The following is a 27,207-nucleotide window of genomic DNA, read 5'->3' as shown; positions in this document are numbered from 1 at the left end:
TGTGTGTGTGTGTGTGATGCAAAGTTAGAGGCAGTAGCTGCAACGTTTGCCACCAGGATGTTCAGCACCTCGGACAGAGCCATCCACTATCGCGGATCGTAGTGGTCACTCGTGGGAGTGGGAGGGTTCGCGCGCTTTGTGAAATGAGGGTGGGGGGAGTGGGGGAGATATGCAGTCATTTGTTGCATTTGTGTAACTTTTTAGAAAAAAAGTGATGCGGGAGTTGCGACGCCCACTGATTTTCTCTCTAGAACGCGTGGAAAAAAAGATTGTGAACTCACATGACGCTCTTTTTCCCTTTGCACGATCACTCACTCCTTTTTATGTATTCTTTGTCTAATTGAGTTGGCGGAGGGAGGGAGAATCTCGCGTGGAAGTGGCCAACCCACCCCCACCCACTGTCAGAGTGCCACGGTTGTCACGCAGCTGCTGTCCCTTCACGCATATTAGTTGTCTTGACTAAAACGTCACACGCACAAACGAACGCGCGTGGAAGCTCCTTTCCCTTGCCATGGAACCTGTTGTCATTCGGCGCGCGTGGAATATTTGTGGCACTCACTTCACGTCTTCATTTGGCCACTCAGCACATTTTGTCAGGATGCTCGTTCGGAGATTTTTAGGTTAAAAAAAAACCCAAACTATTTGATCGATTGTTGTGCTGCTGTCTTTTCCTGCGTGTGGAATGCGTGCGTAAAAGAAAAAAAAAAAGAAAATAGAAAAGTGTGCATGGTGGAGGATGTTGCAGCTAACAGGTTGGTGTTGAAACTTAAGAAGGATGCCACGCCGCCGCAGGAGCTTCCACAGGCTCTGCGAGTGAATATTAAGATGTCCACATCGGCGGAACCCAGCAGGCGGTACTGACAGCAGCTCGTTGATGGCACTGCGCACCGGGAGGACTTGGTTCGGACGGGTCTTGCGCAGGGTCTCGCGGCTGCAGGGCTCCTGGTCCAGGCGCTCCAGCAGTCTTTTGTGTCTCTCCGCCAACCAGGAGCACGATCCGGGCTTCTCGTACCGCAGCCCCAGCCGCCCCGCAGGCGCCCACCTCGGCCACCGTCATCGGAGCGCGTCCGCCGCCGCCTCCAGGCGCAGTGCACTCGGCTTCTTCCCTTCTCGTCGCACCATCCCGGGGAACACGAGGGGACATGAGCCCCTCACTCGCCGGCTCCTCGTGGCCATGAAGCGGCAAAACGTGCGGACCTTATCCCTGATCGTTTGCACGTTCACCTACCTGCTGGTGGGGGCCGCCGTCTTCGACGCCCTGGAGTCCGACTTCGAGATGAGGGAGAAGGAGCAGCTAGAAGCCGAGGAGAGGCGCCTCCAGGGGAAGTACAACATCAGCGAGGACGACTACCGCAAGCTGGAGACCATCATCATGGAGGCCGAGCCCCACAGAGCCGGGGTGCAGTGGAAATTCGCCGGTTCCTTTTACTTTGCCATCACGGTCATCACCACCATAGGTAAGTGACCACGACCCCCGTCCACGCCTCACGCAGCCTTTTCGGCCTCAATCAATATCATCTCAAAGTTTTTTTGTTTGTTTGTTTTTTTTACGCACGCTCATATACTTCACATCGATTTGTACGCGCTCAGGTGAAATGTCACTAGTTGCCGTTATGTAACGTGCGCTGCATTTGGTGCATTTAACTCAACTTTTGTGGCACCAAGATGCAATGTAGAGCTGTAGATTGCACGCGCAATTCGCATTGAAATGAGATTTGTATGGAGATTGTTTTGCAAGTTGTGCGGATGATTGTGTTGGGGGTGGGCGACGAGGAGGATCGCGCTTAATAATTAGGCAGTGACGTCACTGCCACACGTGCGTTTTCCTTCCCCCGTGGTCACGTCATTAGGTACACCTTCACCATCCACTGCGAGTTTTGACTGAGTGCACTGCTTCCTTCTGAGGTGTTTCTAATATTTGGGTATTGAGCCACATAAGAGGGGCACAATATTAGGAACCCCCTCCTAGTGTTGTGCGGTACAAACTGTTGTGCTAAATATGTCAACAATTCCTCAGCGAGATGCAAAGAAACTCAAGCGTTTGTCCTTTTCTGTAAATGTCTTCATGATTGGCTCTCAAGTCCATCTTTGATTTTGAAGATCTCCCTTTTTCTTTTTTTTTTAAATGACGGGACGCTTTATGATAAGCCATCACCATCATCAGATATGATGCACCCCCGCCCCGTTTATGGCCCCTCTTAGGAAGAGAACGACAATCAGGGAAATTAAGGATGAACTGTGACAGCTCTGGAAGATAAAAAAAAAAGAACGTATTTTTACTCCTCCTCTTCCCGTCTCGTGTTGTGTTTTTATAGCTCGCGATTATTGTTCATGATTTCCCGCTTACAGGGAACATAAATCACATCCGTTTGACGCTAATTGGCGGCGTGCATTTGCGTCATGATTTATTTCGAGCTGCCGCACGTTTACACGTCGATGCGTCTCAGCCACAAATGTGTTGTTGGACCCTCTTTGTCAGACTTGTTGCTTAAATTCTGTGGCCTCAACTCCCCCCACCCCTTGTTCAGCGGTCACAAGGCCGCTCCATTATGGGGAGTCACATGCTGTTATTCAAGGTGAGAGCTTGAGAGGCTAATGCACCGCGGGGCCTGTCGTCCACTTTTTGCCAGGCAACCCTTAAGAGGGGGGCCGCAGCCGTGGCCGACGACTCCGTGCTCGCGTTTGTTTCCAGGCTGCGGCTACCGGAGCCACTGTAATATTCATGTTCCTATCAAGTGCTGCATTCTGTGGACGCTTTCCCGAAAGTCTTTAACAGGTCTCCCGAGGGTGCCCTCGTTTTGCGCGGTGGTGTGTTTTTCTTCGTGCCAGACAGTCGATGGGAAAGTAAGTGTACATATGGAAAGTAGTTTGAGTCATTTACTTGATATCCAGCTTAAGGTCCAGGTACTACTATGCACGTTTTCCTGACTAGTAAGACAATTCAGCTCTCTAGTAGAATGACTGTCGTACCAACAATATTTTTTTCCACGACTAGTACCAGTTTTGACCTACTAGTGTGCCGCAAAAGTCACACTATGAGGCCCAACTCGTAGGCATGTGTCAGCCCAACTCCTCACACCCAAATGCTCATTAGTAGTTTTTCCTCACTTGTAACGTGGTTGTACTCCTAGTATGCTGAAGTTGTGCTCACTGGGAAAAAAATATTCTGCTAGTTCACTGAAGTTACATAATTAAAATTCCACTAGTTAACATCTAGCGTTTCACTAGTACTAGTGCGCACATATCAACTATTTTGCCTAACTAGTACTGTACATGTACTGTAGTTGTCCTACTGGTATGCAAAAAATGTCTTACAGTAGTGGAAAAAATGTTACTGGTAAGACAGTCGCTCAACTACTGTGGCGTAGTCATTCTACTTGTGTGCTGAATTGCCCTACTAGTGAGGACAAAGCGCATACTAGTAGTACACACTTAAAGCTGGTTATTGAATAAATGCTCAAATGTCTTTCCAGACGTACACCTGTTCAGATGAAAGTTGAACATAACGGAGGCTGACCTGACAGACTAACTAGTACTACTACTACTACTACCCCTCCCATAGAAAGAGTACTTGCATACAGGTACATGCATGCATTCTTCTCATGCATATTATGTGCATGAGAAGAAACAGCCGTCAGATTCATGTTGTCTTGGAGTAGCATGTACATTATGTTCCAAACATACACTAACATGAAGTACTCCTACACAATGTACTGTAAGGAGACCCAATACAAGAGCTGGGTCAAAAAGTTTGAAAATGTAGATAATCGCTCAGGATAATATTTTAGAGCTATTCAAAAATGGTCACTAGGGGGTAGTAATGCTCAAATTTGGCACAATTATTTGTTTGTGTGTCCCCCACTCAAGGGGGAGGAGCCATATTTGGTCACTCAAACTGAAGTCAAAATCGACGCAAACAGTATATGACGCAGATTTTTACATTATGGGGAATGCAATAACGTTAGATTACTAGTTATGTAATGAAGTTACTAAACAAACGTGTTATGTGAAAATCATCTTTTCGAGTTACATGCCAAATTTCATCTTTTCTAATGACTATTTTCCTTCATTTCATACAACAGGTGGCTAACTGATTACTGTTAGGATTGTTTGGCCTTGGTGGAAGTTTATAATAGCCTATGCATGCCACAGGATGGCGGCAAAGCACAACTTTACTATTAGACAGGGCTATTAAGAGCTTTCGTACTGGCAGTATGTTTGCTGTTGGAAGTCATTGTATTGCGCAGGAGTCGCGAGAGAGTCTGACTGACACGCCGACCCAAGCTCGTCAGTAAGTCGTCTGAAGTGGACTGAGGCCGAGTGCTGCCTCTCACTCACATTCAGCAAACGGCATTGAGACTCCCCCCCCCCCCCCCCCACCTTATCAACCCTCAACTGCGAGGATTATTTTCTCACAGAAATAATGAGACCCGGTTGCGTCCAGTGCCCAGGATCGGTGAAATTGAAGGAGTGGAAAAGTAGCCGCGGTGAAGATAAGGGAGTCATTTGGACTGTGTCAACGGCGCTGTTTGTAGAAACTAATTATATCGGCTGTTATCACACAGCTCTCTATGAAACAAAATAAGATATCGATTAAGATAGCTGATGTTTTGGGTTGCTAGAGTCAAGTCCACTGTACATGCTACATACACTACATTAGACAGAAGAACACAATACAGTCACATAGTGTGAAGTGAGTTGAACTTCCATGTGAGTGTTTGGACGAGATCATGGAACTGTTCTTAACTCCCTCCATCTTCACTAAGAGTGCGGTTCCAGCCGGGGCTGGGCGATATTGCTAAAAAATGTATCACAATATAAAGATTTCGTCAGTCGCTATTGATAACCATTGTATTTTTTACCTATCCAAAATAAGGACCATGAGAAAAAAGGCTGATTTTAATCTTTACCCTTTAAAAAGAGCTCAACACGACTATTATCTCAGATTTTTTGTCTTTCAAAAAAATAATAATCAATTTCGTATCACAAGACCAGTCCAGTTCTGGGGGACACTAGATCACCCCAAGCCTCCACCTGGTCTAGTGTCCCCCAGAACTGGGCTGGTTTTGCGATACCAAATGAATTATTTTTAATCATTTTTAAAAATCGTGTAAATTGACAAAAGTCTGTCCTTTTATTCAAAAGCGATCCAAAGATGAAATTAGTACGTTGGAAGATGCAATTAAGCTAACAGAACAATATCCTGCAAATATTGTTTTGTTGACGCGCTTTAAAGGGTTCTCAGGGCCATTTAAGTCCATTTCCTGCATCGAATTGTGTAGCACTATTGTCGTAATTCCATTAACGGTTGCAATTATGTCTCATTTGATATGCAGCGGACGACAGCGCGACTAGTTGTAAAGTGCATCATCATAACAGCTGCTGTAAGTAATATTAATACGTGTTTTCGTGTAGTTCATGAATAAACATACCTACATACTACGCAAATTAGCCATTATATTTTTAGTGCATTAACATTACATTTTCAGACATGCTGTATAATATATACATATATTTTTTACACCCTGCTGGTTTCAAATCTAGTTGTAATAGTAGTTGAGGAGGTAACAACATTAGTTGTTTGGCTGAATATCAAACCAAGAAGATAAAAAAGAACATGTAATCTGCAGATGGAGGTAGATAAGATGTTCCTCAGATTTTAGGCCCTTTCCTGCTTCCCTGTTATCATCACAACTCTGGAAAGAAATCTGGAAAAGTAACTGTCTTGTTGAAGCCACAACGCTTGCCTCCCTCCCTTTTCCATCCCTACTGACCTGCACCTTGACTCTGTTGATTTCAAGGAGTAATTGCACAGAATGTGACACTTAACCTCGACAGCTGCACCAAAGTCTCTCAGTACAAGAGCGGCCGCGGCTGCACAGGCGACGCGCAACACGTTGCCAGGAGACTGATGTCGTCTAGGCTAAATGTCCGGAAATATCAACACCGGCGTATATATCTGGTATACATCCACTGTGCATTTTTTGTTTTTCAAGACAGTATTCGCTGAACAACCATATGATGAGTTCAAACACAAAAGCAGACAACTCCATTTTTTTGTGTGACTTGAGTAAAATTATTTTTTGTTACTTTTGCCACAGCCGGCCCAAAACCAAATTTTAAGCACAAGGGCTCATTATTTTATACAGCAACAAGACCGTGACGATATCAATTGAGAAAACAGGGTTAATGGCTTGAATGATGATTGTAGCCTTCTTCTCTACAGCTGTAGTTGGAATGTGTGTGTAGTGTCAGTCAAAAAGTTACTGAACTGAGGTACATTACTTCAGAGACAGATGGAATGCGCCCGAATTTACATTTCAACCTCTTTTTCTACTAGCAGGCTATCTATTGTGTTTTGCTGAATTTCTCAAAGACAACCCAACCAAACGTTTTCCACATACCTGTGAGAAAATGCCTTCCACAAACCTGATTATGGAGGTTTGGTTTTAGTTTGTGCCTTCAGAAGTGGCTTCTCTGCCACCATGTAGTCACATGACCTTCTCTTCACAATTATTTATGACATCCTCACCTCCAAGATTTTTTTCTGGCGGCACAACCTCAGATACAAGTTTTTGTCATCATTTTGGTTCAGGTCAGCAGGAGCCAATCACTTCTCTGCCACTAGGAAGTATCCCGGTACCTCTTTTTGAAGTCGTCTATAAGGATTCCTTTTGCCAATTACCTGTTAAAATTAAGCAGAATACATACCTATAAAGCCTAATAGTTGCTTGGACTACCTACATAGTGAGGCATTGCATTTCATTAACCTCAATGTGTCACCCATGTAAGACGTTATGATGAGAAGAATTCACTTGACAGCTGCTCACTTTTTTCTAATAGACGAGGGACGGACTGTTACGCTCCGAGGGGGCTCAGCGGCGGTCTAAAACTGCTGTCTCCACGGCGTCCGAATCCCACAGCGATCGCCGGCACCGCGGGAAAACATTCCCATCGATCCGCGCCAAGGCCTCCATCAAGCTCACGGCGGGCGGCCTCGGCAAAGTGAAAATAATCTACTGGCAGCAAAGTGCGCCGGCACGACATTTTTCAATAAGCAGCCCGTCACGCTACGTGAGCAACTGTCTCTGCTTTAGGAGGGTTTAGAGCACAAATATGCAGCGACGGCAAGCAAATACAATCATTAACCGATTCATGATGATGGATGAGTTTAGCAAATAAAAGTCATTTTGTTCTGTTTTTTTTTTTTTTTTAAACTACATTATTATTTAGATTATATATACAGGTAGAGTTCTTCCTCGATTTACAACAGGGATCCCTTCCTACAGCTGTAACCTATCCTAGCATAGTTGTAAATTTGCAATTACAGTACGTATTTGTATGCAAAACACTTCTAAGCCTTATATATAATCAGGTGTGTGGCAAGAAATTACCAAATTTCACTTGAAAAAAAATTTACTACAAATAATGTGTCTTTGTCTATCTATGCCAGTGACCTTTAATGACAGGCACAATAGTTAAATGCTCTCCCACTAGATGGCAGAAGGTACAGTTAACTTTTGTATCCACTTGTTGCCATTCATACAACAGAATAATAGCTTTGTGTTCATTAGTCAACTATAAAAGGGGCTTATTTATTTTTTTTTTTTTAGATGAGATCAATATGTCATATTCTTTTTGTTACATTTTGGTTAGGTGGTGTACCATGAGATTTTTTCCAAGTTAAAATCCTACAGTGTACCTTGGTTCTTCATGATTGGGAAACATTGCTCTAACCTACACTGACGCAGTAGTCGTAAATCCTAAGTACAGTAAATAGTTGATGACAAACACTTTTTAGCCATGAATGTAAAAGTATCAAATGAAAAACAGTAAGACGATAAATGAGCGTGCTATTTTTTGTGCCACGTGGCAATGTATTTCTTACGCCGCCGTAACCTCAATTGTATGTCGTGACCGTCGTAAACTGAAGACCCCGTTTATAACTGTTAAAAAGTCCTTCCTTTAGATGAGCCAATGTTCTTGTTCAGCACAGAATGTTGGACAAAGTATCCAGATGTGACGTAGCCCAGTCATTTTTCAAGACCCCCAGGGAGCAATTATCTGTTTAGGGCGAGCTAGCCTCGCGGGCGTCCTGCTGTCCACAGACCTCTCTTTGGGCTACTTTTTGGAGGTTTGTGAATTATTTATGAATGCGCCCCACTGTAAGAAAGTCCAAAAACTTGTTGTGTTGAATTCGTCAGGCCTTGGTATGCATCTTGACTGAGCGTTCGTTTCCTAGCTAAACTCAGCGGTGGGAGGAATCTCCTTCTATCGGGGTACTACTGTTTGGCCTTGATGGTGCACGTCTTATCTTTATCACGCAATTGTTGATACAGCTGTATCTCTCCGGAGGGCCCAGGTGAACTCAATGACGTGTCTGGGATACGCGCTAGCCGCTAACTTTATTTCATTTGGCTTGGAGCTCACAGTAGAAAGTGAACAGAGGACAAAGTGCCTTGTCGAGCTGTTATCAACTACGGTATAACTAAAGCCATGAAAACATAAAAAATGTGCTAACGCAGGAGATGTGGCCCTGTGGTATTTAATTGGAACTGGCTTGATATCTGTCCCTAATACACATCACTTTGCCCTGGGCCGAGCACAACCATTCGTCAACAGTGAGGAGTGAAAAGCAGCTTGCACAAACTGACAGAAAGAAAAACAGGCTAAAGATGGTTCATTGGACTGTATTGTTTTGCATTGTTGTATTATTCTATGGTTCCTGCGCTCTGCAAAAACAGGGCATAAAAACAGGGGGGTGGGGTATGATGAAATTAGTAATTATAACATATTTTAAGTGAAATGATCTTCCATTAGAGCAGGAAAATCTGACTTGACATGTAAATAGAGCCATCTTAAAAAAACTGTGTAGTTATGCTACCTACACCTATAGAATGAAGGTGTATTTAATTATACAGTATTTCTTAATTTGAGATAAACTGACTCATAACCTGTAATAAAATCTCATTAACAAGTTAGAATACCCTTTTTAGTTTTTTAAGGAAATTACACAAAACCTGCCTGGTAAGAAGAAATATCTTGGCAGAGAAAGAACAAGGGTATTTTGCCTTGATTTGAGATATTTTACCTTTTTAGAGTCGCTCTCAGTCAAATGGTAGCACAACTGGTTTATTGTACGAAAATAAAATATTTCAGTAAAGAGAAGGAACATTTCCATCACAGCTAACGTCCTTATTGTACCTGTCATTATGTAGTAGAAGAGCTCAATCCTCAGTCGACCATGAAATGCTGTTTTATTGGATAATTCATATCCATAAAAACTACATGAGGTACAGCTCTACTAATAATACATTTGGAAAATTCAACATTGCCTAAGTATACACTCACTTTTTACACCATTTGGTCCACTTGCGCAGACTGAGATCCAGTCCTAGACATATTAACAGTTTATTTATTTACATATTGTGATTGCAGTTTATAGAGGTAGAATTAGCTCTCAGTATGACTCAGTGTAGTACTACAATAACAAACATACAGTATGTTTCTGACAATGAAAATTGGAATTATTATGTCTGTAAAGGGCGGCACGGTGGCCGACTGGTTAGAGCGTCAGCCTCACAGTTCTGAGGACCCGGGTTCAATCCCCGGCCCCGCCTGTGTGGAGTTTGCATGTTCTCCCCGTGCCTGCGTGGGTTTTCTCCGGGCACTCCGGTTTCCTCCCACATCCCAAAAACATGCATTAATTGGAGACTCTAAATTGCCCGTAGGCATGACTGTGAGTGCGAATGGTTGTTTGTTTCGATGTGCCCTGCGATTGGCTGGCAACCAGTTCAGGGTGTACCCCGCTTCCTGCCCGATGACAGCTGGGATAGGCTCCAGCACGCCCGCGACCCTAGTGAGGAGAAGCGGCTCGGAAAATGGATGGATGGATGTCTGTAAAGATATAATAGTGGTTCCCTCAGCTGACTTGTGATTGGTCGTCTGTCTCTATATGTGCCATGTGATGGACTTGCAAACAACAATTGCTATAGAAAATGGATGGTGGGCTAGAATAATTTTGTGGACAGTCAATTGTTGTTTAAAGCCAGGGCATGGGGAAACTTTTTTCCTAAACGGGTCATTTAAATCCTCCTCGGGCCACTCTAAATTTGTGTAACTATGATGCAACAATAGTGTGTCTGCTTCACAGTCAGGTTTCAGGTTCGAATCTCAGGTCAGGCCACACGGTCCTCGTCCAATGTATATGATATACTGTAGAATTATGTGACCCGCGTGACTCCACCGTGACCACCTGCAGCTAATTCTCTCCTGCTGGACGCTGACAATTATTTTCCCTGTGAAAGCCTTTGCGCTGTAATGCGCTCCCACACGGTCTTCTCACAACCACTTGATTCTGTGGGAGTGTGTGTGTGTGTGTGTGTGTGTGTTTGCGTGTGCAACTCCTCAGTTATCGGCGCACAACAGCAGCATGAAAATCGGCGTTGGCGGCTCGTGAACAGTGTGTGGTCCGCTCGCTCAGGATTGCAATGTATTTATTTCTTTTAGAATAAAGCACGAGTAACGTCTCTGATGCTAAATGCGGCACCCCTGCAGGGTGGTAAGCAAATACACAGTAGCTGGCACGAGCGCTGACCCACACAGGTTGTAAACCTGTGAGATGAGTATTGTGTGCGTTTTTTGGTTTTTGTTTTTGTTTTGTTTGTGTCATTATTCATCTTCTCTGAAACATGAGTATTTGGTCAGTTTTAATAAAGCTATGAGAATTACATAAGAATGAATTTGAATTTTTTAGGAAAAAGTCTGTTAGATAAAGTTACCGATTCATTGAAAAAACGATTCATGTATTATTCTTGTAAAATTGTGACTTCATTCTGGAAATGCAAATTTGTCTTCTAGCGTTAAGACTTTTTGTAAACTACAATTTTTGTTTCTCCTAAAATTCCGACTTTCCCCCCAGTCCTCCCATCCATTTTGTTGTCCCACTTATCCGGTTTAGGCTCGCTGCTGATTGCGCGAAAGGCAGAGTCCACCCCCATTTAAACATTTATTTATACCCTTGATATCCAGCTTATGGTCCATGTTGTAGTATGCTCTTTGTCTTCACGAGTAAGAGAATTCAGTGCACTCGTAGAACAACTAGGTTGACCTAGTAGAATGACTCACTAGTAGAATCTCTCACTAGTAATGTTTGCACTATAGCTTAGTGGTTAGCATGGCTTCTCCGTTTTCTCCTGTTAATTAGTATTCGTCCTCTTTTCGGGATACTTGTCAGAAGTGTAGCTCATTTGCCGCCATGGAGGCGATGATTAGTGACTTTGAGGAATTACTCTGCACCGTGTTCAGCCGGGCTAGCTAGCCAGACAAAGCTCGTAATCATCTGGTGTGGTGCAAGATTGCGTAGAACCGAGCATTCCCGATGGTACCCGAGCAGCGGTGAAAGGGAGCAGGATGGGTGCCTGTTGAACGTGGACATACCTTTTTTTTCAGGAATGTGTTCATTTCAATTGTATTTAGTTATTACATTTGCCCATTGCTCTGTGACATCGCCAGCTACTGGTCTGGTATGCATATTTAAAAAAAAAAAATTCAGGTATGTGAATGGGTATAATTTTTAGGTTTGGAGAATTACATTTTGAAAAAAAAGTATTGTCAAGTTTGACATGTAATTGAGGTGAAAGCTGTTCCCAGTGTGACGACACTGAGGGAGCAAGGCCACAAAAGGCCAAGTGGTGTCACTTTCTCTGAGGAAGTGATTTCAGAGAGTGAACGGTCAAGTGCCTGTTGCTAAGCAGCACTCGCTTGGCCGTAATTTCTGACACAGGCCGACGAGCTTCATTAGGTGATGGAGCCAATAGTGCGGGCGAAGAGACCTGGGACGCAGGCGACCTAGCTGCACTGGTGTGATTTGACATCTTTGAAGGCAAGAGTTTGCTTACCTGACCTTAATGTAACGTTTTCAAGAGTCTCAGATTAAGTTATTAAACCTGAGTTGAGCCGAGATGTTACATGATGCTCCCCTGACGTTTTTGTCCAACCTAAAGTATGACGACCGTTTGCCTCACGCAAGCCAGAGCATTTATTGCACAGGCATGCCTTGGGCTGCCCACAATAAAAGGCTACTTTAAATTGTGCAGTTCATGCTACAAATGCATTTGTAGCATGAATCAGGAATATGACCATCATTCATAGCTAGATTATTTACTCTGTATTTTTTTTCTATTTTGTCTAGAGTTTATATACGTTTTATTTAAGGTTAATATGGCTATGTCTATTATAATGAGCCTAAAAGACCTTATTGGTAGCATTAAAACTCAGTTTCATCTTACGTGAGAGGCAAACATTTCTGTGGCTTTTGCTCGACACAGCAGACATTAATGACTTTTAAATTATTTACCATTCATTGGCATCCCCCTTGTCTCTTTCCGGGCACAGCCACGTAAAGGTTTGAGCTGCAGGAAATAGCCTGTATTCCCATTTGCATCTGTGCAAATAGTCTGGCGCTTCGGCGTCCTCTTGGCTAAATGTCATTAAATGAGTTCATTTGTTTGACTGTGAAGTGGATCCAGTGCTAAATGACAGACAGACGAACACAAGCCATGCGAGTTTTTCTTGGTCTTTCAGTTGAAACAAAGTATCATTCAACATATTGTTATTGTCCATTGAAAATAAAATTACCAATACAAAATTTGAATTCATTTATTTAAATTTGTCAGAAATTATTTTGTAGTTGGTTTTCATCTACATTATTAAGGAAAATATCTTTGTACAGAAAAAACTCAAGACAATTATCATAACAAAATCAGTTGCATTTCCATATTATGTTTTCATTTATATGCTAAAAGTAAATAACTGTTTTGTTGTTTTTTGGAATGGAGAAAAAAAAGCCCTAAAACCAAACCTTCAATTGTTTTTAATTATTTCTTTCTTTCTGATAATTAAAGAAATATATATATTTTTTTGTATGAAAACTAAACTAACATTACCAAGAGTTTTCTTGAATAGTATCCTGGTACAAGCAGGTTGTTGTCATTCATATGAGGCTGTTTGTGTACAACCGGGGAGGCTGCAGTCACTCCCTCACGAGCTGACATCACTAGGACGGCAAAAGTTTCAAAGCGCCTGCATTTGAAAGGGAGAAAATTGCTGTCAAATATAAAGATGAAATTATAGTTTGCCTTGAAGTTTGCATGAGTCATTTCTTCATAACCCCCCCTCTTATTTCTGTGGTGTTTTATCTCTGGTCGACAGTGTTGCTAGGGAGGAGAAAAAAACAACAATGTTGAGCTGAGTTGATAAGTTGCCTTATTGTTTATTAGCACAGTGGTGCCTTGACTTGACGGTTTAAATTAGTTCCCGGACCACCCTCCTCGCGCAAAACATTCGTATCTCAAATCAGTTTGCCCCAGTGAAATGAATATAAATGCATTTAATCTGTTCCAGCCCTATATTGTGCTCATTCTGGTGTGCGCACCTTGGCCACCGAGGGGCGCACACAAAGAAAAAAGTTTCACAATTCACTCACTAAGCTGCAGTAATAGTTTTGTTCGAAGCAGATTAATGTGTGTTTGAGTATTGTTACACTGTCTGTCTACATGTGTGGCTGCACCAATAGTGTTTCAGTATCCGTTGCTTGAAGAGGTATAACGCAGCGACATTGATGCTATTCGTTAGCGTTTTGCATTGTGTTAGCATGAGGCGAGTGGACTTTCCTAAGGCAAATCTATGTGGTTGTTTTAAATACGCAACATTTAATTTGCTTGGGTTTATGTTTAGTTTGACAGTAAACTTCAACTGGGAGCGGCAATCAACGGTTTGAAAACTCTTCGGCTTGTAAGTCAAGGCACCACTGTACTTTAAAAGTGATAACTAGTCCTCAAACGCAATTTTTTTGTTGCAACTCGAGCGATTTTGTGAGGTCAAAGTTCACTGAGAGATCCACTCACTAATTGAAGTGTAATTCGGCGGCTTGTCGAAGATGTACAAAGCTCACTCAAAACGTAACTGCACACTCATGGTAAAATAGTGTGTCACAAGCTTGTACACTGTATGTCTTTCTTTAATTTATGAACACACATTTTTAGTTTAGTTTAACCTGATTTGTCAGAGATCGAAGCCCAGATGGGTGTACTATATGGGTGTACAGTTGCAGCTTGGCTTCAGGGTGAGGGACCTTTCGAAATACGCGGGTGAGGGGGGTCACCGGCAGCCTTCTGTGAAGACACCGAGTCACATTTTAGAAAGTGACAAGCTGTCGCTGTCACGCGGCAAATGCCAGCGAGGATGTGCGCATCGTCTTGACAGCTCCTCGCATTGTTTGGCGTCGCGCTCCGTACGCGGGCCGCGTGTCGCCACGTGCATCTGTTGCCTTCTCGTGTTTATAGCTGTGGGCCTTTTTTTTCTCTGCTCAATCCTTCAATCATTTATATTTGTGCAGTGGTTCACACACCAGCACGTCTGCCTAACAGTTCTGAGGTTTGGGGTTTGAATCTCGGCCCTCCTCCCCTGTGCTCGTGCAGATATTCTCTGTGTACTCTGGCTGAAGAAGTTAAGTTGTCCGTAGCTGTGAATGTGAATAGTTGTTGGTCTGGACGTCCGCTGCGATTTGCTGGGAACCGGTCCAGCGTGTACCCCGCCTCTCGCTCAAAGCCAGCCGGGATAGGCTCCAGCTCACCCACAACCCTAATGAGGGGATAGAAAATGGATGGATGTTTTGCTTAATTAATTCTGAGCTCACTAAAATTGAAGTAGTGCGCATTAAAGTCCTTCATGATGCTTAATGGTCTCGTCATTTTTACAAGTGGTAGTCTAAAAAACGGATCTATCTCCCTTTCTGTTGACAAGATAAAACGTAGGATTTTTGGGGTGGCCAGTGGCCCTGGATCTCACTAGATACGCCCCTGCTATGGACAAGAAAGCTGCAATTAACAGCAGCTTGTCGCCACATTCTTAACCAAAGCCAGTGTCAAAAATGAGAAGAACGACTTAGTACGACGACGACGACGACAACAACAAATGGACTTAGGGCACCCCTGCTGTACGTGCGTTCCGATTCTCCCAAAGAGCCCAACAAAGATGGAGGCATAGCACGAACTGAATTCATTCCCGTTGATTCAGCCGCTAATTTCCGGTGCATGCGACCCAACGCTTCCTTTTACAATAACAACAGAAGCCTCGTCTAACTTGCCTGGACAACATGAAATCTGAAATCTTAATGCAGGCAGTGTGCTTTGGTATTAACATTCTTTCCCTTACGTGTTTGAGTCTCATACCTGAGATTTATGATGGTTGAGATGTGTACAGCATCATACAGAGTTGTTGCTAATATTTTGTCACTTTCTTGCAGCTCTCAGTATAATGTTGTCTAGTACAGACAACACAACAAGCACAATGATAAAAATATTGTCCAAGGATAATGTCAATCAAAACTGAAGGCAGTTATCTTTGAAAAGAGAACATTTTCTTAGCTAATGTTGTGGCTGGCAAGTGTACAGGAGATATCAGGTGTCTAAAAAGTTCATTAATAAGTATTTGTGGCCCCCGGAATGTTACAGCCATTCTCAAGAGTAGTAGTAGGGCTGTAAGCGCAGTGTCCATTTATTGTGTATGTGAGGCTCGTGGTGTACAAGGCTGGCGCCTGCCAAATTGAGACTTTTTTTCCCTGTCCCTTTACGTTTTGGATGGTTCACCACCTGTAGACTGGGACTTTTCTCCATGCCAACGATACACAGACAGGCTGTAGAAAAGGCCCAAAGCTCATTAATTAAAATTATGTTCATCTCTGTTATTTAGGTGCCTTAAGCATTTATTACTTTTGTGTTCATTTTTTTGTGTATTTGTTATTTGAATGGTCCAGCCCACATGGCAGTGTGCGTCAATGACAAAGTGAGGAGTGACACACAAGTATACTTTGAGTGCCAACTTAGCATTGTTTATTATTTGTTGGATGATAGCTTTGTTTTATGAAATATTAATTAGTGAAAGTTACCATGTTTCAATCAATAAGTCAGCTACTTTCACTACTTCCACAGTTTGTCTTTCAGAATAAGAGCATACTTTAAGAATTCTCCAATACATGTTTCCTTCTTTCTTGTGGTTCTTTGTCTACTTTTATAAAGATGACCGTGACATATTTGTTTTGGATTCATGATATAGGTCTGTTTTATTAAATATTTAATTTATTTCAAAATGGAAATGACATATTTTAGTATGTATTCGTGTTGTTGTTTGGAATGAAAAGTGCATGTTTGGAATATCATAGTATTACTGCATGTGAACTGACAAAACTTAATAAATGTTAAGATTTGTATTTGGGTGCCCTTGATATATACAAAAAAAAGGAATAAAAAATTAGGAATTTATAATTTTGCCAGAGTGGTGACAATATGTGTGCAAGTGGTATTACAGGAATTTTATTTTATCCATCCATTTTCTGAGCCGCTTCTCCTCACTAGGGTTGCGGGCGTGCTGGAGCCTATCCCAGCTATCATCGGGCAGGAGGCGGGGTACACCCTGAACTGGTTGCCAGCCAATCGCAGGGCACATACAAACAAACAACCATTCGCACTCACATTCACACCTACGGGCAATTTAGAGTCTCCAATGCATGCATGTTTTTGGGATGTGGGAGGAAACCGGAGTGCCCGGAGAAAACCCACGCAGGCACGGGGAGAACATGCAAACTCCACACAGGCGGGGCCGGGGATTGAACCCCGCACCTCAGAACTGTGAGGCTGACGCACTAACCAGTCGTCCACCGTGCCGCCAATTTTATTTTATCAAATGTTATATTTTATTTCCTTCTGTACAGCTTGCACTAAGAAAAGAATTTATGTGTTATTTATGTGTGTTCTGAGCTGCCTAGAGCCCATACATTTGATGTTATCCAGTCAAGTCAAACACACACAAAAAAAAAAAAGAAGTCTGGGCAAATTCCCTGACAGTTGATGGGCTCCGGGTTAACCTCGGCAGCCCTCCTGCAGCCCCTTAACTCGCCTGACGTCTTCTCGCCTCTGCGCTCCTCCTGACCTTCATTAAAATGCCAGAGCCCGCAGCAATGAACACCTCTGGGCAACCTGAGAAGGTTGGAGGCAGATTAACCTGCGGATCAAACGAGTAAAAGGCGCTGGTTTAAGCAAGTGCTCGAACACTTGTAGCGTTAATAGCGGGACTGGGTTTGGGCACTAATGAGGCCCTTCAATACTTTATAAATAATACATGAGGCAAATGAGTTAACAACGAAACTAATAAAAACTTAATTTAACATGATTTATTTAACTTTTTTTTCACAAAATTTGTTTTGAAGCATATCATCACATCAGAAAGCGTTTTGTAATGCTAAAAACATCATGATTCTAGTGTTATCATTGATGTAAAATAATGTATACACTTGGCAGCAATGTCCTCAGATTTTGGTGCATTTTGGGCCATTCCCAGCAGCATACCCTGCACTATCATGACTATCCCATCGTTTGTTTTCTCTATTGGCAGATTTTGCATTAAATTTATTCACAACATTCTATGCAGGCTTCCTTGCAGCGTTTAATGCTAAAAAACATTTCCTTCTTATGCTTTCGGTGTCTTTGTAGATAAATTTTCCCGCAGCGCACCATGCACTGTCATGACTATACCTAAAATCTTCTATTTATGCTTTTGTTGGCTCTGTTGACAGAATTTTCAGCAAATTCAATACCACCATTTTGTGTAAACATTCTAATTCCCAGCATAAATGAGCATATCATGCACTTTCATGACTATCCCAGTACTACAATCTTTCTATTAGACCTTTTGTGTTTGCTGACACCTTTGGATTTAAACCCCTATCCCTATTCCTATCGTGTCCAGACTTTTAAATTCCGAATAGCGAGCAGCATACCATACACAATTGTATTGTGTATATGTATGTGTATTGTGCATTCCCTCAATTGTATCATAAAATTGTTGTCTTTGTAGCTGGCTTCCAAACTGGACCCTTGGACAAAACATCTCTCTTGCCTCATATTTTGGGACATTTTGAGTCAAACTGGCTATGCAAAAGGTCTTTTTAATTCCTAGCAGATAGCAGCATACCATGCACCCTTGTGACTTTTACAGCATAATCTTCCTCTTCGCTTTCGTTGTCTCCCATACATAGCACCAGCATAGTGACTCATTTAGCCACAGATTTTGTAACATGCTGAGAAAAACTGATTTAGAAAAATAAGCCAGTTTCCACGTGCCCTAATGCAGAACTGATCTGCCCTTTACTCGCTTTTTCTAAGCTTTGGTGACTGAGATTTAAAACTCCTCTGCATCAATAGGTCCGCGCCACTCCTTTCAGCCATCAAATGCCATGCTACTATGACCTGCCGGAGCCCAATTATCTCCATAAAATCAAAAGCATCCCCATTAAAGCAAACTTAACAAAGCTCCCAGGCTAGGTTTGCGGCATTTTTTTTCTTTCTTCCCTTTTGCACACTTCTGTGTGAACTGGTTGAGCTGATGCTTTTTAAAAGAGGTGATCTCCAACAGCCAGACTGAAAAGCCCCCCTTAAAGCTGGGATGCCAAAGTGTATTGTTTTCCCAGCCTGATGTATATACGAAGTCAGACGGCAAGCATATTGGTCCATATGTAGCTGTTTTGTAGCGTGGAGTCCTCCAGATTCTTAATAAGCAGTCAAGTTTCACGGTTCTCGTGGGCAAAAACCATCATTTCACTTTGGGGATCTTGATTATTCCGGAGTGAGACTGTTTTGATTAAATGATATATTGGCTCGCTCACATCTGATTTTCACCGACATAACTCAGTAACTGTTTGGCCTAATTGAAGTGTTTGCACATTACTCCTTGGTGGGTCAGGAAACACCCCGTGAATAAGTTCAAAATCAGCCAGGAATTTTAATCTTAATCAACCTTTCAGCCTGAGGACTCATGTGTCTGCTATACTTAATTTAGTTGACTTTCATTCTATTTATCTATGTATTTATTTATTTTATACCAGCCAACTGTTCATTTGGAACAACAGCAGATTTAACAAGAATGACTCTCAGTGGAGCAGAGTCGAGTGGAACTGTTAACAAAAGTGAAAGAAGAAAATCGGGCTGCATTGCGTTGGTTTGCTGTTGGTAGCAGACCGCTTCCTCGTTCACGGAGGATGACGTAAAACGTTATCTGACGGTGGTGCCATTCTGGAAACAGTGTTTAGGTTCAGAAACACCTTAGAGACTCAAAAACAAAATAAAATTCCTCTTTCTGCACTTTAATTAGTACTATCACTCAAATTGTGTTCTTCTAACTAGCTAACCAACTAACAAACATCATAATAGGCTATCAAAAAATTACTCTGCGGTAACCACAGGAAATATGCTAACATGCTAACGCTAGCTTAGCATCTGTGGACATATGTAGATGTACAATAGAGAGCAGATTTATTCAGAACATTTTCACTTTTTAATGTAGCTATTACAGAAGTGAATGAAAATGTTGTATTACTGTAGTCATTATTAGTTAAGTGTATAATATGCAGAAATCTTCTAACTATAAACTGTGGGATTGTTAAAGAGCCGGACAAGTATTCTCATTTGTCTTCTTACTGCTGTCAAATCTCCCTTTCCGTCTTGATGTATTCATTAGGCCGTTGTGATTTGCATGATGAGATAATTGAAAAATGTATGGCATTCTAATGGAGCGACATCATAATGGAATTTGCCCTTTCATGCTGTGTCAGTTCAATTTGAGCATCAATGACTCAAAAGTCCAGCGCTGCTGTGGTCATCGCGTGCGCGCGCACACACACACACACACACACACACACGCACGCACGCACGCACGCACACACACTGGTGTAAGTGTGGGCCGACGCTCCAAATGAGTGAAGTGCAGAGCAGCCAAACAAATGTTGACTCATGCAGTACTAGAGCAGAGCAGTATGCATGCGGTCTTACGAGTGTGGAACATGGCAGGTGCTCTGTTTCTCACCCGTGGACAACTAACATTGCATTATGCACTTTGTCAGTCGATTATAGGATATCAAATAATTAACTGATAACTGAACGGAAATATAATAATTAACAAATAATTAACATTTGACCTATGTTGCTAACCAAAACAGAAGCACCAAGGCACAAAAGAAGAGTTATAAAATGTTGTAATTAAATTTTGTTTGCATATTATGCATCCCCCTCATAATTTAAAACAGTTTTTTGTTGTCCTACTAACAATATGATGCACTTTAGTCAAAATACCTTGAGCATCAAGAATTACCAATAAGGAATAACAAAATAAATGTAACAATAATAACAATAATAAAAAAAAACTAACACCAATAAAGACAGTAAAAGCATTAGTTTTTACTTGCGGATGCCGCAGTTCAAACATTTGTGTGCGGACTGTGCCTGTGGCGCATGCACTTCTTTCCTTCGCTTTCTCCAATAAATGTTTACGTCAATGTTTGTTAACATTTGTGAGCGACCACAGATGATGTCATCATTGTATGTCTTTACTCACTGACTGACTTTTCTCTTTTCACTGCAAACCACTCTTTGTTTGTGTGCGTATGTGTGTTTTATCCGTTCTCTCCACAAACAAACACACGATTCACCTGTGCACACAGAGTACAAAAGCACCTGTGCACGGAACAACAAAAACGACGACCGTTTCAAAGACAACAGCGCATGCATGCACGCATTTGTGCTCATCATTCATGAGCACAAACAGTTTAAAACACAAGCGCTTTCAAGCAATCCTGTACTTTCCAGGGCTATTTTGTGTACATTCGTGAATTGTCATCAGTCAGCAACGGATAGAATTCAAAGTGGGTCATTAAATGCAAATTCAAAACATGCAAAAAAAGGTATTCAACAGGTATTCAATCAAACTTTAAAAAAAAGTGAATCAGAATTTCTTAAGTCTTATTCTTACAAGAATAATGTAATGTTTTAAGATGTCTTTATTCTCATAATATGAGACCCTTTTTTTTGTAAAACAACTTCAATCTCATCAAGACTTTTTTCTGATTTTCTTTTCCTCGTAATAATATTTTCTCAAAAAAGCATGCCTTTAATCTCGACGTTTTTCTTTATTCTCATATAAAGAAAGATTTCCCCCTAAAAAATGCAACATTACAATTCTAATATTGACTTTGTATGATTAAAAAACCCACTTTATTATCATATTAGCACAAATACTTCCTCGAAAAATCTGTCTAAGAATACTTTCCTCATAAAATTAAAACATTTCACCCTCATGACTTTTTCTAAAAAAACAAAAAAAAACTGACCTTATTCTCTTAATTTTTTTCTCGCATTGTTTAAAAAAATAAAATAAAAAATACAACATAAATTCCAATGTTATTCCTTTTTCGTCAAATAAATACAACTTAAATCTCATATTGCAACTTTTAAAAAATAATAATTAGTTTTTACTCTGAAAAATACTACTGTGTCATAATATTCAAACATATTCAGACCCCAAAATATAACTTAATTATCTTGTTAGAATCCAACAATATTCTTTCTTTTTTATTTTTTTCCTGCATGGCTCTAATACTCCTGCCAATGGCGCTACTTTTTGATGTTGCCAAAAACAAAACAAAAACCGAAAAACAAAAAAGTGTCATATATACGTACAGTATAATAAAAAAATCACAAACATGTACATAATTTATTTTTAAAAATCAAGAATAAAATAAAAAATATGTAATAATAAAAATACTACACATACAGTTGCACATATGAATGGGAACAGGTTAATAAATGATTCATTCTGGCTACTGCATACAGAAAATAGTATGTAGCTTGAGACTGTTTCTGTTTTTTTCTCGCGCGACTAAATTTGCATTGAAAGCAGTGAAGTGATGTAAACTCCAAGTGAAGGGGGCGTCGCTTGGCTCCACTTTTTTTTTTTGCATCCTATATGATTCTCATAATAGCAGTGACCAGCTCCGTGGCGCAACCCCGCCTGCCCGACAGCTGTTTGCGACACATTCCTCATAATAGAGCGTTTAAAAGTGTAACCTCGGCTGATATTTGCGAGCTCTATAATGTTGTGAGTCAGCAGCTTAAGTTTCATTAGCTAAAAGCGTCACTGGCTCTGCATTAGCTCTCCCTCTTCCAAACTCATCTACCTCTTCGCGAACTAATTGGATAACCCCCCCCCCCCCCCACCGCTGTGGCGTGTGCCAGTTCCACCTCTACTTTCTTGGCAGTCTGCACTGTAAACAAAAACTTCCAACTAATGCACTTATTTCTGCTTCCTGCCAGGCTACGGGCACGCGGCGCCAGGAACCGACGCGGGGAAGGCCTTCTGCATGTTCTACGCCGTCCTGGGCATCCCATTGACTCTGGTGATGTTCCAGAGTCTCGGTGAGCGAATGAACACGTTTGTCAAGTACTTGCTGAAGCGCATCAAGAAGTGCTGCGGTATGAGCATCACCGACGTCTCCATGGAGAACATGGTGACCGTGGGCTTCTTCTCGTGCATCGGCACGCTGTGCATTGGCGCCGCTGCCTTCTCGCACTACGAGGACTGGAGCTTCTTTCAGTCGTACTACTACTGCTTCATCACGTTGACCACCATAGGCTTCGGGGACTTTGTGGCCCTGCAGAAGAACAGGGCCCTGCAGAAGAAGCCCCTCTATGTGGCCTTCAGCTTCATGTACATCCTGGTGGGCCTCACGGTCATCGGGGCTTTCCTCAACCTGGTGGTGCTGCGCTTCCTGACTATGAACAGCGAGGACGAGCGGCGGGACGCCGAGGAGAGGGCGTCGCTGGCGGGGACCCGCAACAGCATGATCATCCACATCCAGGACGAGTCGCTGCAGCGAGGGCGGGGGAGGGGGGGCCGCGAGAGCCGCCGCGACGAGATGAGCGACTTGCACTCTGTTTGCTCCTGCATGCACTACCACTCGCACGACCTGGCCACCTCCGGGGGGCTGATGGGCAGACTGGGGTGTGCCTTCTCCCACCAGAACTCGCTGGGCTCACATCTGAACCCGGGTCACTACTATCACTCCATCTCCTACAAGATCGAGGAGATCTCGCCCAGCACGCTGAAGAACAGCTTCTACCCGTCGCCCATCAGCTCGGTGTCGCCGGGCCTCCACAGCTTCACGGACAAGCTCCAGCTCATGAGGAGGAGAAAGTCCATCTAGTCCGCCCTTGCCGAACCTCATTCCAAGCACTTTCCCTTTTTGTTCTTTTTTTTGTTTTGTGTTTGCTCCTGATGGAGAACACACTCATGGGATGCAAAGCATGAAGCATGGATGTCTATTTTTTTCAAGGGATTACCACACACCTTTTAGACCTAGATGGAATCTACAAAACTCTAATCTATAAACGTTGGTTTCCTACCAAATGAGGCACACTGTTATTTTTCATAAGGGAGGACGCTCGTGTCACCTTAACTTGAAGAACCCGCCGCGGAGACGCAGAGGAGGATTTCTCTATAAGCCATCACACACAAACATTGTCGCTAATATTAGCATGTGCATTTAATAATCGGTACCCTGTATTTTTTATGACATTCCTTTGTCTGTCGTCAACCAGCTTTGTTTGGAATCCAAAGGATCATGCTGCTGTTCCTAATATCGTTCTCCTTATTTTCTCCTTTTGTGGAGCATTAAAGATGGTATCTGGCCGGGCGAGCTCTAAATGCGCTCACGAACACAAACACTTTTATTGACGGCTTTTGTGCCTCTCGCTCTGTTCCCTGGGATTCGTTATTGAACGCATCAATATGAAATGATCCTGCAGGGATAACTCCTCTGCAAAAGTGGCAGACATAGCGAGTGCAGGCAAAAGATGTGTCAGGATTTGAATAAAGTGGAAAGCCATCATTTCTATGAAGCGACACACAGGTCAAAAGACAGATGACTAGACGGCGGTCCGAATGATGAGATATTGGCATTTGATCTTCCTCCGTATGGATTCTCTGCGACCCTGCAGCTTCTTTTAACATTGGCTTTCAAACATTTTCCAAATTCACCTAATAATGAATGATCTGAATTTAGAGCAGTACCAAATAATACCTCGTCATACACTCCCCTTCAAAATATCAGAATAGTGAGGCCAATTCCTTTATTTTTGGTGCAAGATTGGAGACTGAAAATATTTGACAATTGATTAAAAGATGCGTATGAGATAAGAAAGCAAAAGCTTGCATCTGCATCTGATACACATCTTAGAAAATGACAATCAAACCTGTGATCCACTGGCATTTGTCAGTCTTGAGTGTCCAAATCAATCTCTGAATTTAAACCCTGTAGAGGATGCATTTTTCCCGCTAAAAAGGATACTGAAGGGAGCTACCTTTTAAAATAAACTGAAAGAGGTTGTGGTATGAGCAAGGAAAAGTATCATAAAAAAAATGCATTTCAATTCTAAAATCATTAAATATTAGATTTTTTAAATTTCTCCTCCTTTCACTACTAATCATTGTCCCCAAATTCTATAGCGCTGAACAATCCTAATTTAAATCAGCACCCTTCCAAAGTATTGAAACTGTGGAGCCAGTTTTTGTTTTTGCTGTAGACTGAAAACCTTTAAGATTCACATCACGATAAAAGAAATCAACAGTATAGAGCAAACATTTGCAGCTAAGTCATCCCTACACTTAAACCCTATAGAGGATGTATTTTACCCACGAAAAAGTTTACTTTTAGTGGGCAAAAACAAATCCAGTGTCTGAAAGACACTGTGGTGAAATCCTTGGCAACTTTTGTATTCAAGTCCATCTCCAGACTTAAACCTTAAAGAGCATGTATTTTACCCACTTAAGAGAGGACTGAAGGGAGTGTTATATTCCTCCCTAAATGATTTGAAAGAAAATAATAAATTTTAAGAGTAATACATTGCAAAAAAAAATTATATTTATAAACAAAATTATATATCGCATAAACATCAGCATGATCCTTTGAGTTTCTATTACAAGGGGTTACGTCTATTTGGATTAAATGTTTAACAGGCCATACGTTTGATGGTTCATAACATGTCCATTTTGCATTTTGTGTTTTCAAGAGACCTGCTTTACTTCAATGCATTCTAATGTTCCCCTTGGTCAAACTCGCCAATGTTTCCTCTCAGGTTTGAACCAATCGCCTTGTTTTTGTTTTGCTGTGCTCCTTCCTAAAATGACACACAATGTACATACCTCTGTTCTCCATAAAATATTCCAAGAAGTTTTCCAAGAAAGACTACTGAGGTGCATCATCTCGCCAGGCCGGGTCTCCTTTGTAGATATTTGAGACCATTCTGGCCTGTTTTAAAGCCCAATCTGCCTTTTCTCTCTCTCACAGCTGGTCTATGAACGCATGGTGAAAGCATTTCAACTGTATATTGTTTGTATACCAATTCTAACATTTCATAAGATCACAAGACTAGGAGCTCTTCTCCCCTTTCTTTATTAAGTTATATCCAATGAAAAACTATATTTATTAGTTCAAACCCCTGTCCATCTTGCCTTGTCTCCTCAATGGGAGAACACCACCACACCCGCTCTTACTTTGGAAGAAAATCTTGATCGAGTCATGACAAATGTAAACAGGCAAGGCATTGGTGTGTGAGAAAAACTTTGTTTCGTTATGGGAACACGACCGGCTTATATGTTTGTATCAAGCTTTGGAATAAATACAACAACACATAAAGAGGCATGTGTATTTTTTACACATTTGTGTATATACGTGCCTTGAAGAAACTGCTTTCTGCACAAGTGGGCATATTTACATATAACTGATTGCAGCAACATTTTACATCAACCAAGACAGATTTATAATTATGATTTCCTAAAGAAAATAGACATGTTAACATTCACGCTGACCTTCTGTAGACTCACCGCAAAGCTCAAAAGTTACTGTTCGTATGCTTATTTCACATGCTATCATCATACAATGTTTTAATTTTCCAATAAAAATTAAAATGCAACTTTATTCGATGAAAGTTTTGGCATTTTCTCTCCAAGTTACTTCAATTTTGTATCATTTCTACTTCTTTCTCGTGGGATTACAACTTTATTCTTGTCAGATCTTAAGACTTTATTCTAATAACATTTTGTTATTATTTTCATAACAATTTATTCTCATTAACAATGCGACTTTATTGCCATTATGTAAGTTCCAAATTCCACCTTTATTCTATGAAAGGCCATTTTCTCCTAAAGTTGCAAATTCATCTTTGTAGCGTTATGACTTCTCTCTCTCATACCAATACAACTTTCCGAAGGTTACCGGTATGACTTCTTCAGCTAAAGTTAAAACTTCCTCTTTGTAACATTACGACTTCATTCTCATAACATTGCGATGGAATTTAATGTGTTTGTCATGAAAATATGCCATTTTCTGAATATTTTAAAAGATTTTGGATGGTGATTTTATCTTTTTTATTTTATTTTGTTTTTATTTTCAATTTGACACGAATACTCCTTTGTGATTTATATCCAAACGTCACTGGATCCAAAAATAAGAACTCCAAACTTTGTGGGAAGTTTCGTCAGCCAAATTGGATTGAACAACTAATTCGTTGATCGTGACCTGAATGTCAGATGATTTTTCCAAACTCTCCCTGGCCGACTCCCCATCTACCACATGCGCACAGATGACTCTGATTCTTCTGCTGCCGTGCCACGTGTTACACTTATGCCCCTCGACAGATGCCGCGCAGACGCGTACACGCACCACCGCTGGCATAAAGCTTGTTGCGTTTCTACCCCAAACATCGCAAAACTGAGATAAACTGCGTTGGTTGGCATGTGGCGGCGTTGTCCATTCCGCTGTTAGCAACCCCACATCTCTACTCCGATGTCTCCCATTACTGCTGTTTGTGTTACGTCCTCTCTGTGATTGAACAAATCATGTATGCCGTATTCCTATAACAGGAGTCTTGTATGCGGTTACACGCTCATGCGCCAAGTCAACAGCGGCGGAAGAGAAGGCCGAGGGTAAACGAACCTTCTATGTAGTTTATTTGAATGTTTACCTTTCCCTTAGCACTTTTTTTTGTTTGTTCTTTTAAGGGGTGTGTGCATGATTTGGTGCGTGTGACTCACTGGGTGGCGTGGCACAGCAGCCATAGCACACTTTAATAATAAAACAAACAAATGTTGAGCTTCTGAAAGCCTTCTGTCTTCTTCTGTCTTTGGATGCTACACTGGAGACTTGTGTGGCTTTAATTTTAATAATTGACTTTTCACTAAGCGGCACAGTGGATGAGTTGTTCGCACATCTACCTCACAGTCTCGAGGTTCTCGGTTCAAATCTCACCTCTGGCCATCTTGTGG

At 41.8% G+C, this 27,207-nt stretch overlaps 1 protein-coding gene across 1 annotated transcript; it reads left to right on the top strand.

The window, feature by feature from the left end:
* Positions 1–180: 180 nt before the first annotated feature.
* Positions 181–26,976, top strand: kcnk9 (potassium channel, subfamily K, member 9). The gene is made up of 2 exons (XM_061760953.1): positions 181–1,457; positions 22,200–26,976. The coding sequence occupies exons 1-2, from the start codon at positions 875–877 to the stop codon at positions 23,087–23,089; spliced, it is 1,473 nt and encodes a 490-aa protein (XP_061616937.1). The 5' UTR covers positions 181–874; the 3' UTR covers positions 23,090–26,976.
* Positions 26,977–27,207: the final 231 nt, after the last annotated feature.

The sequence above is a fragment of the Phyllopteryx taeniolatus genome, chromosome 21 (genome assembly GCF_024500385.1).
Source record: "Phyllopteryx taeniolatus isolate TA_2022b chromosome 21, UOR_Ptae_1.2, whole genome shotgun sequence".
NCBI classification, from domain to species: Eukaryota; Metazoa; Chordata; class Actinopteri; order Syngnathiformes; family Syngnathidae; genus Phyllopteryx; species Phyllopteryx taeniolatus.
The sequence above is the reverse complement of the archived record's forward strand: the minus strand, read 5'-3'. Positions and strand labels throughout refer to the sequence as shown.